Genomic DNA, 15,157 nt, shown 5'->3' with positions numbered 1-15,157 from the left:
TTGGGCATATCTTGCCACTGTCTCGTCATAGAAGAAGAGCATGATGATTCTTTTGTGTTGCCGCAACATCTTCAAAGATTGGTTGGCACCACAAAAACATTCCAACTTTGATTTGGTAATTAAAACAAGGAATTTGGCAAGACGGTCTTTGTAGTTTATGGATTACTTAAGAACCAACCATCACCTAGCGCAACTATTGGCTCGGCTAAACCATGCACGCCTGCTGTGAATGTTGGGAAGCAAGTTGTTGTTGATGCAATCCCATATCTTTTACACCTTTGGAGCCATGCACTGAAGAAATCCAATCACTTTCCTCAAGCAAAGGTGTGAAAAGGGCATTGTTCACTAAATTAGAACTGCAAAAGCTCAAAGGTTAATTTTTCTTTTATATTACGCGACTTCAACCCATTATTGTTTAGCCGGTTGCTGAAATACTATATGTGTCTTTACCTGTTATTGAGATATGGTCTCCTATTTCTATTAGTGCTAGCGATGTTGATTCTCAGAGGAAATGAGCTCTCAAGGATTTAATGATGGCTTGGTGCATATATAATATGTGTATAGTTTTTTAGCATTCCATTCCAAATTTACGTACTGTAGACACTTTAAGAATGTGTTTTTATAATCTTTATGCAATCGCTATGACGATAACATAGCTTGCAGGACATATATTTTGTCATATTGCATGCATAGAAAAGGTATTTGTGAAGTGCATGCTACTTGCCTTCATACTTCAAAAATATGCCCCTTTGATTATGCATGGTTGTTGATGTAAAGTAAATCTAAATGCAAGCTAAAATACCAATTCTGCTATATTAGTACCTTGGTCTTCGGTTTTCAAATTATGTTGAATTATTTGTGTTCGTCTGTGTTTTTTTTTTTTTTTTTTTTTTGGAATTGGTTAAACCTATGTACAACTCCGCCTGTGTAAGTTTATCTTACATTGCTGGTCACAAGCCCTGGTAAAGGAGGAGGGGGAGGGCGTCAGGTAGTCGACAGCCGGCACTCCTCGATTACGTCGAATCCTTATGAAAATGAATCCAGAACGAAATCGTGCTAAAGCTAGGGCGTTACCCGTAAGTGGCGCGCTGTGTGGTCCGAGCACAGTGATAAATGAGTAAGGGTCGCTGTATCTCCATCGGCACCCGGATGTAGTGTTAAATGAGCAAGGAGGCCATAGAAACTTCTTTTTGAACGACTTCACTCAAAGTTGTTTGGGAGCATATGCTCCTATCAACTTTACACAGGACACACAAAAGAAGTACTTTGATCCTATTGGACGGGGGAGGGTGAAGAAGCTAGGACAGAAGGGTAGAGTTCAAAAGAGTAGAATGCGTTTAGGAACGTGGAATATAGGAACCTTAACGGGAAAATCTATGGAAGTAGTGGAAGTTATGGTGAGGAGAAGGATAAATATTACGTGCCTACAAGAAACTAAGTGGGTTGGTCTTATGGAAAATGATCTAGAAAACTCAGGGTTTAAACTTTGGTATTCGGGCACAAATAGAACGAGAAACGGTGTTGGCATCATCGTGAACAAGACCTTGACACAAGATGTTGTAGATGTCAAGAGGGTAGGAGATATAATCATGGCAATCAAAATTGTAATAGGACAAGAACTCATCAATATGATTAGTGCGTATGCACCTCAAGTAGGGTTGGATATGAGTTCGAAGGAGAAATTTTGGGAAGACCTTGGAGACTTGGTGCAAGGAATTACCCAGACGGAGAAGTTATTTATAGGAGGAGATTTAAATGGACACATGGGCAGGAAGACAGGCAACTATGGAGGTTTTCATGGTGGCCATGGTTTTGGGGAGAGAAACGAGGATGGGGAAGCCATCTTGGATTTTGCAATGGCATATGATCTCTTCTTAGCCAACACCTTCTTTAAGAAGAGAGAAGAACATGTGATCACCTACAAGAGTGGGTCGTCAAAAACACAAATAGATTTGCTTCTAATGAGGAAAGGGGATCGTATAACTTGTAAGGATTGCAAAGTTATACCGGGAAAGAGCTTGGCTAATCAACATCGCTTGTTGGTGATGGATGTACATATCAAAAGAGTGAGAAAAAAGAACAAGACTTGGAAGCGCCCAATGACTAGATGGTGGAATCTAAAAGGAGAAAAACAAGCCATTTTCAAAGAGAAAGTAATCACCCAGTGTGTGTGGGATAGAGAGGGGGAAGCTAGCCAAAGGTGGGATTCCATGGCTAGTTGTATCCGAAAAGTAGCAAAAGAGGTATTAGGAGAGTCCAAGGGCTTTGCTCCACACCAAAAGGAATCTTGATGGTGGAATGAGGAGGTACAAATAAATGTGAAGGCTAAGAAGGAATGTTGTAAAGCCTTATATAAGGATATGACCAATGAAAATGGTGAAAGGTATAGAAGAGCGAAGCAAGAGGCGAAGAAAGCTATGAGAGAAGCTAAGTTAGCGGCTTATGACGATATGTATAAGCAACTAGATACTAAAGAATGAGAGTTGGATATCTATAAACTAGCTAGAGCAAGGGAAAAGAAGACAAGGGACCTAAACCAAGTGAGGTGCATCAAGGATGAGGATGGAAAGGTTCTTGCTACAGATAACGCGGTCAAAGACAGATGGAGAGGTTATTTTCATAATCTTTTCAATAAAGGACATGAAAGGAGTACTTCTTTAGGGTAGTTGAGTAACTCAGAAGAGTGTAGAAACTACTCATTTTATCGTTGAATCATGAAGGAAGAAGTGGTTGTAGATTTGAAGAAGAGGAAACATAGAAAAGCAGTGGGCCCAGACGATATACCGATCGAAGTATGAAAAGTCTTGGGAGAGACAAGTATAGCATGGCTCACTGACCTTTTCAATAGGATTTTGAAAACGAAGAAGATGCCAAATGAGTGGCGAAAGAGCACTTTGGTGCCTATCTACAAGAATAAGGGCGACGTACAAAATTGCATGAACTATAGGGGTATTAAGCTAATGAGTCATACAATGAAGCTTTGGGAGAGAGTCATTGAGCATAAATTGAGGCAAGAGACACGGGTTTCGGACAACCAATTCGGGTTCATGCCAGGGCGCTCAACCATGAAGGTAATTTATCTCTTACAAAGATTGATGGAAAGATATAGATATGGGAAAAAGGATTTACACATGGTCTTTATAGATTTGGAAAAAGCGTATGATAGGGTCTCAAGAGACATTCTTTGGAGGATTTTAGAGAAGAAAAGAGTACGAGTAGCATATATCCAAGCTATAAAGGATATGTATGAAGGAGCAAAGACTGCCGTAAGAACTCATGAAGGACAAACCGAAAGCTTCCCCATAACTGTAGGATTACATCAAGGCTCATCCTTAAGTCCTTGCCTTTTTGCATTGGTAATGGATGAGTTAACAGAACATATTCAAGATGATATTCCTTGGTGTATGCTTTTCGCAGACGATATAGTATTGATAGATGAAACTCAGGAAGGGGTAAATGCGAAGCTTAACCTTTGGAGAGAAGTGTTGGAATCTAAAGGTCTTCGCCTAAGCCGATCAAAGACAGAATATATGGAGTGCAAGTTCAGTGCAAATGGAGGCCAAAATGAGTTAGGGGTGAGGATCGGAGATCAGGAAATACCAAAGAGTGATCGTTTTCGCTACTTAGGATCTATCTTGCAAAAGAACGGAGAATTAGATGGAGATCTCAACCATAGAATACAAGCTGGATGGATGAAGTGGAAGAGCGCATCTGGCGTGTTGTGTGATCGCCGTATGCCACTGAAGCTCAAAGGAAAATTTTATAGGACGACAATAAGGCCGGCGATGCTGTATGGCACAAAATGTTAGGCGGTGAAGCATCAACACGTACATAAAATGGGTGTAGCGGAGATGAGGATGCTTCGTTGGATGTGTGGGCACACGAGAAATGATAAGATTAGAAATGAGGATATCCGAGGTAAAGTAGAAGTAGCCGAAATTGTAGGAAAGCTGAGAGAAAATCGGTTACGGTGGTTTGGACATGTGCAAAGAAGGCCTACTGACGCTCCGGTTAGAAGATGCGACTATGGGATAGAGATTCAGGGCCGAAGGGGTAGAGGAAGACCTAGGAAAACTTTGGAAGAGATTCTAAGAAAATACTTAGAGTACTTGGATCTAACGGAGGACATGACACAGGATCGAGCATAATGGCGTTATAAGATTCATATAGCCGACCCTACTCAGTGACTTGGATTTTTCAAGTCTCCAACCGAGAAGTCTTCCTCACTCGGGAAATTAAGGGAACACTACCTCAACCTACATGCTCCACTCACAAAGCTTCAACATACAAGCTTCAACAAAAGAAAAAAATCAAAGAACTTAGTGAAGAAGGTTTTGATATATTTAACACAATACGTTGGAATGAAGCAAAGCTTATTTATTGATATCACCGATAAGTTACAAATATGTACATATACATGAGTCAAAATAAACAAACAAGATGGAGCTTTCACAAAGGTTGCTTAGGAGAAGTCTCAGCAGTTGGTAGAGCCCCAGAAAGAGAAGGCACCGGAGGGGGATCATTCAGAGCCTCAGTACTGGACAGAACCTTAGAAGGATGAGGCATCAGAGGTTGATCATTTGGAGCTTCATTACGCGGTACAACCCTAGAAGACGAATGCAATAAATGCCTTTGGAACAAACCCACAAACCGCCGATGATCAAGTAAAACCTGACCATCAGATTCCTTCATCTGGTTAAGCTTCATCTTCATGTTTGTAGCATAGTCATGTGCGAGTTGGTGCAACTGTTTATTCTCATGCTTGAGCCCTCTAATTTCCTATTTGAGACTCATCACTTCAGCCGCCAATGACTCAACTTGGTGGGTTCAAGCAAATAGGCGTTAGGCCATATTAGACACAGAACTTGCACATTGAACACTCAGAGCCAGAAAATCCTTAACCGCCAACTCATCAGACCGTTTGGAAAGTAGTCTGTTATCTTTGGGAGTGAGAAGGTTCCTGGCCAGCACCGCAGCGGTCATATCATTCTTCATCACGGAATCCCCAACGGTAAGAGGACCAGTAAGGGATAAGAAGAATGGGCGCCATATGTTGTCTAGAGAAGGCGTGGCTGCCTCTTCAACAAGGTTCAATTCAAAACGACGGTTGGAGGGGCCAGACATTTTCAAAGGTGTTGAAGAGAGAAGAGGTCGGACAAATCAAGATCTTAGAAGTGCAAGAAGGGAGTTTCTACTGGTGGAGATCCAAGTGTGCTTTGGAACTTAATGCCAGCCTCTATAAAAATCTGCACTCGACGGAGCTTCAGAAATCGAAGAGGCGCCTGCCCAGAAATCGAAGAGGCATTTGCTTTCTCAAAAGCTAGGCTGCTCAGAGACCACGAGGGCCGATCTCAGAAATCGAAGAGGCATTTACTTTCTCAAAAGCGGGGCTGCTCAAAGACCACGAATGCCTATCTCAGAAATCGAAGAGGCGCTTGCTTTCTCAGAAGCTGGGCTGCTTAGAGACCACGAGGGCCGATCTCAGAAATCGAAGAGGCACTTGCTTTTTCATCCTTGTCAGCACCTGTCACATGCACACTCAGCTTTGCTGAAATTACGGGCATTCTGTTGAAGATTTCTGGTGAAGTAGAAAGCACGTAAATCTTACTGTTCAATCATCCACTTTCCACACGCACCATCAGCTCATGGGTACCACAAATAACTTTGCCAAAGATCTCTGACAAAGTTTAGACACGTGAAGCTTGCAGCTCCCACTACATCGTTATGACCAAGAAGGGTAAAAGAATAGCAAAGAAACAGCACTAACAAAGTTTAAACACACAGATTTTAAAGGTCTAGCTACCATATTATTATCCACAAGGGTAAAGGAACAGCACCACTGCTGGATAATTGGAAAGTCCCTGTGTGTCAACCTCTGTGCTCCGTGGCAAGGTAGACTAGCAAACATGCCCAATCTTTACTCACATTCGAGAAAACACTCCCAACAAGATTGCTTGCTCCAAAATCGAAAAGGCACCGCCCTTCGAATCTCGAGAGCCAGACTCCCAACATGATTACTTTCTCAAAAATCGAAGAGACACCGCTCTCCGAATCTCGAGAGCCAGACTCTCAGCAGGATTGCTTTCTCAAAAATCGAAAAGGCACCGTTCTTCGAATCTCGAGAGCCAGATCCCCGACATCATTGCTTGTTCAAAAACCGAAGAGGCACCGCTTTCTCAACTTCGAGAGCCAGATCTCCTTGGATAAAGCTTGTCTGTAATCTTCACACGCAACATCAGCTTTCCAGATACCACAGACCACTTTTTCAAAGTACTGTGACACACGTGAAGCTGGCAGCTCCCACTATTGTGCTATGACCAAGTAGGGTAAAGGAATAACATTACTACTTGTTGTTAGGGAAACTCTTATATATGTCGACCTCCATCCTCAACAGACAGACAGACCTGCAAAAATGCTCAACCCTTCTTCATATCTGAGAGGGCACTCCCAACGAAGCCTTTCGAAATACTCAGCTTTCTTCCCCCCCCCGATAATACATCTACAAACAAGCTACACCAGAGCAAGAATATCTCATATCATCGGGGTTAAAAGTAAGAGTATCCCATATCATGCTTTTTCCCTGTATTTTCCTTTGGCTTTGTTTTTACCTGCAAGACAAGGAGAAAGAGAGCAATCAGTCCGCACTTGGAATCAAGCTTCCAGTCAGGAACTGACTGCCTGGAACCCTTTACCTGATTACTTACCTGGCATTGCTCTCGAGTACTCATCTTCAACATCTTATGCTTCCAAAGAAGATACCACATCTGCTTGAGGAACAGATAGGGAAAGTGAGAAGGATACAAGGAAGCATGTGGAGACAAGCGTAACAAAACACGTGCCGATACATCCACTACTTTGTTAACAGCAAAAGTTTCCCATATCAGCAGGGTCGAACGTACTCTAGATTTGATGGACTTGTTTTGACCCTCAAATTCTTCAGTCGGCCTTATACTCTGGAGGAAATCAGAAAACCCTCCAGCCCAGTTCAAGAATAAGCCTGTGGAAAGTTACTTCTTCAAAAGCAAAAGTATCTCATATCATCCATTCTCCTTTTTCTTCTCTTTATCCTTCATGCTGCCTGCAAGATAGGGAGAATGAGAACAATCAGCCGGAACTCAAAATCAAACTTTTGATCTGGGACTGATTGCTTGGAGCTCTAATTGCTTACCTTGTCTGTCACCTCTTTCAGCAGATCCCCTAGCTCGGCGACTTGGGCGACTCCTACTACAGGGTTTGTATCGCGCTTGACCAAGCTTGAAACTACAAGTAAGCTTCAAGTGAAATTGATACATTACCTTGTGCATCTCCACCAGTTAAAGATACCACCCCTGGATGGAGGAAGAGTACTTCCAGAGAAGATGCCACATCTACCAATGAGACAGATAAGGCAAGTGAAGACGATACCACACTTCGGTACTTAGAAGTTTTGTGATTACGAGATCATTCTCCCACAATATTTCCTAATGTCATTTGTACTAAATCATTCACTTGTACTCACTAAAGGAGAGCTTGAACCTAAGTACTTGTGTAAACCCTTCACAATTAATGAGAACTCCTCTACTCCATGGACGTAGCCAATCTGGGTGAACCACGTACATCTTGTGTTTGCTTTCCTGTCTCTATCCATTTACATATTTATCCACACTAATGATCGGAGCAATCTAGCGAAGATCACAAACGTAATACTTTCTGTTGTACCAAAGTCCTCACTGATTTTGTGCATCAACAATCCTTAAGTCCTTATCTTTTTGCGCTGGTAATGGATGAGTTAACAGAACATATTCAAGATGATATTCCTTGGTGTATGCTTTTCGCAAACGATATAGTGTTGATAGATGAAACTCAGGAGGGGTAAATGCGAAGCTTAACCTTTGGAGAGAAGTGTTGGAATCTAAAGGTCTTTGCCTAAGCCGATCAAAGACAGAATATATGGAGTGCAAGTTCAGTGCAAATGGAGGCCAAAATGAGTTAGGGGTGAGGATTGGAGATCAAGAAATACCAAAGAGCGACCGTTTTCGCTACCTAGGATCTATCTTGCAAAAGAACGGAGAATTAGATGGAGATCTCAACCATAGAATACAAGCTGGATGGATGAAGTGGAATAGTGCATTCGGCGTGTTGTGTGGCACATAATGTTGTATGGCACAGAATGTTGGGCGGTGATGCTGTATGGCACAGAATGTTGGGCGGTGAAGCATCAACACGTACACAAAATGGGTTTTGACATGTGCAAAGCAGGCCTACTGACGCTCCAGTTCGAAGATGTGACTACGGGATAGAGGTTCAGGGTCGAAGGGGTAGAGGAAGACCTAGGAAAACTTTGGAAGAGACCCTAAGAAAAGACTTAGAGTACTTGGATTTAATGGAGGACATGACACAAAACCGAGCGCAATGGCGTTCTAGGATTCATATAGCCGACCCCACTTAGTGGGAAAAGGCTTTGTTGTTGTTGTTGTTGAACCTATGTACATTTTTTAGATTAATCTAATTGAAAATGCATTATGAAATCAGAATAGGCAGCAGTGGGTGGGCCATTTTTCTAGATCACTATATAACATTGTGGTAATTGAACACAACAAAATGAAGGAGTAATTATGAATGCTCCCACAACTAAGTCAAAGTAATGAACTAATCAGCAAAGAAAAAGCACAGTATACTCACTTAGTAAAGATTCATACATGTGAAAACAAAAAATTTAAAATTCGTTTTGTAACGTATTTGTTTTTAATTTTTAGTTTAATTACTACGTTTTGTTAGATATAGAGGGGTAACGAGAAATGATAATCACATGTCTTTTTTAGCCTCTTAAATACTCATATTTAATCATATTTGTTGTTTCCGTTTGATTTATTTAAGTTGATGGCTAAATTAAAGTGTGGTGTAAAAAGCTAAAATAAGTGTAAAATCAGCTGTGGAGAAATATATCAAGGGAGAATGAAGGCTGATGAGAGGAGTGGGGGGAAGGATATCTACACATCCATTTTTATTTTTCATATACCCTTCTCAATTTTCGGCTATCGGATTAAATGAATTAAAAAAATTCAACGGCAAAAAATTAAAAGTAAAAATGGGTGTTTGAATAGCTCTTTTCAAAATGAAAAGATGAGTGAATTTTTCACTCTCCTTGTCACCTCTAGCACTCCCTTTTTATTAACCATTAGATTAAACAAATAAAAAATAATAATCAATAAGCATAATTCAGCAAATAAGTGTAGAATGTCCAAAGAAGTGCGAAAATTACTTCCCAAATGAAAACTAATAGCAATTTTGAGTTAATTGTTCCATGAGTTTTCTTTTATCTTCACTTTCTTTTTATACCCTTCTTCGTCTCTCCTTATACTCTCGCTTATTTTCTCTCCATCTAGAACAAAAAACGATTTCCACACTTCATTTCTTCATGAAATATTTTTCTTTATTTTTGGCATTTGGAGTGAATAATTCAATAGAGAATCAAGAGATAAAAGTGAACAATTATGTGCACAAGGTAAAAAAAACGTGTGTGAAAATCTTTTCCCACTGTCAAAATCATCAAAATAAAACCAGTAGTATACTATTAAAAAAAATTGAAAGAAAAACAATCTACAAAAATTTGAAAACCAACACATAAGTTATAAGTAATGATCACCTAATATATCACCCAATATAGTGCCATGGAAAACAATGATAAACGCAGTCACAAAAAGAGGAACGATCTCTCTTGCCATAATATATGTTTGTTCCTTGGAAGAAATCACTTGCCTATATTGTCAGCTTTAATCATGATATCATCTTAATTATAGAGCAGTGCTATCCGCCCACATCTTTTTATCTTTTTTACACATCCTTCTCAATTTTCAGCCATTGGATCAAATGAATTGAAAAATATCAAATGACAAAAATTAAGAGGGATGTGTGAGAGATAAAAAAAAAAATGTAGATAGCACCACCTGAAATATAAGCATGGTGGGTATGTTTCATAGGTTTAGTAGTGGTTTGGTCACACCATTGCTATATTACCAATAATTATTTGAGTAAAGCTGTATACATGCCCTTGCCACACATTTTGATCTATACGTTTGGATTCAAATCCATTATGAATCCCGCAGTTTTAGTTTATGAATTGCATCATCTATACAACCAGTGATAAGGAAGTTTTTCTCGCTCGTCGGTAATCCTTCTGTTCTTTTGGTCAGGTCATTGGGTGGTCATGTTATACATCAATTTACCAACATCTTTAAGTTTATTGAAAAGAAAAAAAGGAAGAGAAAAACAAAGTACAAGTGGTCTCCGTTAATAAGCTAAAGCTGGTGAAGAAGATGCCGGCATATTTGAGTGAATCAATCTAGTTTACGGTGACCTTAAGCTTCTGGTCGGTGTGATTGCAGTGCCATTCACATATGAAATAGTAGTCCCCGGCAACGTTAAACGTCAGTACGTCGTGGCCGCTGTTATAGGCACCGTTGTTTGGAGACGCAAGACATTGATCATACCCGTTAGTATCAACTACAACCACATTGTGGGCACCTGCATTGTAATTGAAAGCTGGAAAACAAAAAATCAACATTCAACGAATAAATGCAACGGTTAGGAAACTAATGTATTTTTCGATACTTGGCATTTTCTTTTCGTTGTTCTACAACAATGAAGTTAACGATTTTTCTGACCAATTTAATGGAAACTTAAGAAACAAAATAAAAGCATGGGGGGCAAAGTCATGCATTACAAGTTCAGAGGAAAAAGTGAGATTTTAATCAAAGTATAGAGAAGCAATGTGAAAGTGCTAAGTGATCACCTAATGAATCTCCAACATAGAATGTTTTTCCCTCAACCCAAGCATAGTAATCAACTCCTGAATTCCAGCCTTCGTCATCTCCGACGACATACCGTGTCGCGAACACCACGCTAGGAAGAACGAGAAGCGCGATCACGAGAAGATAAGTGACTCGTGCCATGTTATGCTACTTCGAATTCGTGTCTGTCCGGTCGAAGAACTGAACGATCACTTGTATATATAGGGCTGGATGTGGCTACTTGGCACAAGCGTATGTCTATACACACATGATACATATACTATAAATTAAATAATACTTGGGTAACAACATGATAATATGAAAATACATATACAGTTGGAGTTTATTGACATCGTGTTTGTCGACGTCGCCTGCAACATTTTCATGTTTTTTAAAACATACAACTCATGTTTTTAGCTTGGTAAGTATCAGATGTCCACGTCCAATCTTGGACTAAGGAATCACAACCGTTCCGAGGAAATGGGAAACCTTAAATTCATTTTGCTCAAATATATACATTCCACCTCCTTCAGGCATGTCCAACTCACTAGCTAAATTTTTAACTTTTAACTCATATTTAATATAAATTTCCCCAAGACATACTCGTAAATAGACTTTGAGTATTGTTGCACTATCATTATTAAGGAAATGATTTTCACACACCATTATTTCTCTCGTTCACTGCACTTAAGTTCATTTTTATTTCTTTGATTCATTCAATTCAATTGGCAAAAATAAACATGGGTGTGTTGGGGGAGAAAAATAGTGTGGGTGTGAAAATCATTTATTAAAGCAGTAAACTGTAACTAATTTTATGTCATTATAACCAAATTTTGGCAAGCCTCCCTACCCCACATGAGATGCTCTTTAAGCAGTAAACTGTACTATAAAATTTCAATTAACAAAGCGAAGAGTTGTTAGATTTGGGAGATGGTGGATGCTAGAGGGCATCTCCTTGGGTTGTGGGGAAGGTCCTATTTGTAGCTCTCTGAGAAGAGGCATAGCCCCATTGTCTATAACCAATAAATTTAGCCCCTCCAAGTCCCTGAGTTGTAGCACCTCCAGTTTCGTAAAGCCTCACTCGAAATGCAGCTCCACGCCGCCATATGCCTTGTACGAGAGTCCAAGCTCTAACACATTAGGTAGGTTTTGAAGGGCTTTTAGTGGGGAGTCTCTCAACCTTGACCAGAAAATATTTGGCTTGACTAGGTGTTGAAGCTTTGGAATTCAACTTGGCAACTTCTGTAGACACCTTTCAGGTAGAGAATTTGAATAAATTCTGGTGGACTTGAAATGGATTGCAGATCCAGGACTTCATCTTCACTTATTGTACTTAATTCTAGAGATTCGAGGTGGCTCGTCTTTTCAATCGAAGCACATAGGGCCCTTCCATCTTCACTTTTCAAGTTTTTAGGCCTTACTCAGCTGCCTTAGCTTGCCAAGCGCTTTGATTAGGTTGATCCCTCCATGATTTGCCTTAACTTTCTGCAAAGCTTTAACGCATCCAATAACATCATCTATCTTCACTCCTTGTTCGGATTTAAGGCTAAACTCTATGTTGTAGTCATAGCAGTATCCCAAAAAGATGTCTCAACTTAACGAGCCTTTTAATCTCGGCTGGTATTTCGTACACCAGAGACTGTTTTAGATCCAGGTTTTCTAAGTTTTGCAGATTGCCAATGGACTCCGGAAGCAACTTCACTTTCGTATTCCTTAGGCTTAAGTACTTCAAGAGATACAAATGCACCACGTATTTCGGAAGATGACTGAGTGGAGCATCTGTGAAATCCAACACTTTCACAAGTTTTAAGTTTCCACTCCATGTGTTGAGAAAAGACTTGGGCCATTCTGCTTGGTTGAAAGTAAATACGAAACGGATATGAGACTGTGTAATGCTTCTCAAGGCTTCAGAGGGACTGCTGTCTATCGAGAGACATCGAGTTACAGGTTCAAAAGTTGACTCATCTTCTGATAACACTTGATAGAAGCTTGAACCGGCACTCTTTCTTTGGAGGACTTCATGCAAAAGATCATGAACACGACAGCTTCTAGCTTTTCCATCAATGTAAACTTTCGACACTTGAACCAGGTTTCTATGGATTAGGTCAGCCAAGTATTCTTCTCCAACCTCTTCCATTAATGTGTTGCCCTTCTTTGATTTTACAACCCTTCAGCGATCCACAACCAAATCAATCTTATGCAACTAATCGAATAGTCCACAACCGATGCATGCCTTGTTTGGAGGCAGAAGTTGCAAGCAATGAACATGAACAAAACAAGACCTTTGTAAAAATCAGCAACATCTTTAATCCTACTAGTGATCATTATTCTTCCACCTTTTTTTTTCTGGTAAAGCATGTTCTATAGCCCCCCTAACGTCTACTTTCCATACATCATCCAAAACATCCACATACCTCTTTTGCATTATCATCATCCTCAAAAAATCCTGGGTAAATCGCCAAAATGGTTCCTGAGATTTGTATAACTCATCACTTTTGTCCCTCAGATTCCAAATCGATAAAAGTGGTCCCTGAGATTGTCCACCATCCATCATTTTGGTTCTTCTGTTAAAAACTCCGTTAAGTGTCCCGGAGCTCTTGGCCGGAAGTTTGGGCAATTTTTAAAACTTCGTAACTCAATCGTTTCTTAACCAAATTCGACCCATAATATATCAAAATGAAGATAGAAAAGAGTAGAATAAGATTATACCTATTTATAAGCCCAATGGTTGCCGGCGATTTCCGAAAAATAGCATCAAAGTTGACTGGTTCGAGTGAAAACTTGAAAACTCACCGGAAACTGGGTAAACTTTAAACGTTCATAACTTCTTCAATACTCAACGAAATCAGTGATTCAAAAACAAAAATCATACTTCTCGACGAGACTAAGAGAATGGTACCTTTTTCGACCGCTAACTCGCCGTGGTTTGGCCGGAAAACGGCTCGAAAGTGGCTGTCTTGGAATCGAAAGAGGCGATTATTACAAAACGCCCATTTTATTAACCATTGGATTGAACAAATAAAAAAAATAAACAGTAGGCATAATTAAGCAGGTAAGCAAGTGTAGAATGCCAAAAAAAAAAGAGCGGAATTACTTCCCAAATGAAAACTAATAGCAATTTTGAGTTATTTTTGTTCGATGAGTTTTGTTTTATCTCCACTTTCTTCTTATACCCTTCTTATACTCTCACATATTTTCTCTCTATCTATAACGAAAAATGAAAACTCAAAACTAAAAACAACAAGGTTACCAAAAAGAGCTTGGAAGAAAAATTTTGTGTCAATGCAGCGTGTAACTGGCACAAAAGGTCAAGGACTCAACGGAAATGACTTTCACACTTCATTTTTTTCTACTACACGCTCTTCTCTATTTTTGGCATTTAGACTGAATAATTCAACGGAAGAATCAAGAGATGAAATTTAACAATTAAGTGGCAACGATTCTGTTTGGGGACCGAAATCCTATATTCATCCACATAACCACATTAATTAACCATATTCATACCTCAAATTAACCATCATAAATTATTTAGAACCATACCCACCGGGTAACAGATTCCCGTCGATTAATAGTTATATCCATCTTCGTCAATACAAAAAATATATTTCTTTAGTTGACGCATTATAACTTAGTAGATATTAATTTCGGTATTAAATATTTGATGTATAAAATGATAAAATGAATGGATCTTGTGGAGATAAAAAATTAAACATTGAATTTAAAACATTGATGATGTTGGCTAATTTTTTTATATCTCCCATAAGCACCATTGAATTTTCATTGATTTTGATTCAAAACTTTACTTCTCACAAAATGCAACTCACACAATGGGTTTAGTGAATAATAAATACACATATATGTATATAATATATTATGCATTATATATATTACTCGGTCAAATTTGGGGATGGATACGGGAACTTTTATAATTATATCCAAAATCAGAACAAAATAATATTCAACGTTTTTCCACATTATCCAAAATATACTAGAATTTTCACACCCAAATTTGTTTTGTTTGAACTGTTATCCACAATTATCGACTTTAACAGTTAAATTGGAATCCCTATGACGATAGAAAAAAATGTGTGAAAATCTTTTCTCATTGTCAAAATCATCAGTGTGTGTTATAACTATTAAAAAACAAAATTGAAAGATAAAAAAAGAATCAACAAAATTTTGAAGATGAACAGATAAGTTATACCTTATAAGTAATGATCACGTAATGTATCACTAACATAGAAATTTATATTCTCCATCTCCAACTACATATTCTTTTGCAACGGAAAACTATGATAAAGGCAGTCACAAAAAGAGGAATAATGTCTCTTCCATAATATATGTTTTATTGAAGAATGATAAACTACATGTGATCTCTTTATTAAGCT

General features: G+C 39.1%; 1 protein-coding gene and 1 pseudogene across 1 annotated transcript; both read right to left on the bottom strand.

Annotated features, from left to right (window-relative positions):
* Positions 1-10,321: 10,321 nt before the first annotated feature.
* On the bottom strand, positions 10,322-10,931 carry LOC103407222 (blue copper protein-like). Its single transcript, XM_008346168.2, has 2 exons — positions 10,772-10,931; positions 10,322-10,521 (listed from the first exon to the last, which is right to left on the bottom strand). The coding sequence occupies exons 1-2, from the start codon at positions 10,929-10,931 to the stop codon at positions 10,322-10,324; spliced, it is 360 nt and encodes a 119-aa protein (XP_008344390.2).
* A 732-nt stretch (positions 10,932-11,663) lies between these two features.
* Positions 11,664-13,094, bottom strand: LOC139191380 (disease resistance protein RPM1-like; annotated as a pseudogene).
* Positions 13,095-15,157: the final 2,063 nt, after the last annotated feature.

This window comes from Malus domestica, chromosome 02 (assembly GCF_042453785.1).
Source record: "Malus domestica chromosome 02, GDT2T_hap1".
Taxonomy (NCBI): domain Eukaryota; kingdom Viridiplantae; phylum Streptophyta; class Magnoliopsida; order Rosales; family Rosaceae; genus Malus; species Malus domestica.
Note: the sequence above shows the minus strand (reverse complement) of the source record. Positions and strands in the feature narration are given on the sequence as shown.

Coding starts and splice junctions, on each gene's coding strand:
- LOC103407222 (XM_008346168.2), bottom strand. CDS start 10,931: ATGGCACGAGTCACTTATCTTCTCGTGATCGCGCTTCTCGTTCTTCCT. Junction 10,522..10,771: donor CTATGTTGGAGATTCATTAG/GTGATCACTTAG, acceptor TTTGTTTTCCAG/CTTTCAATTACAATGCAGGT.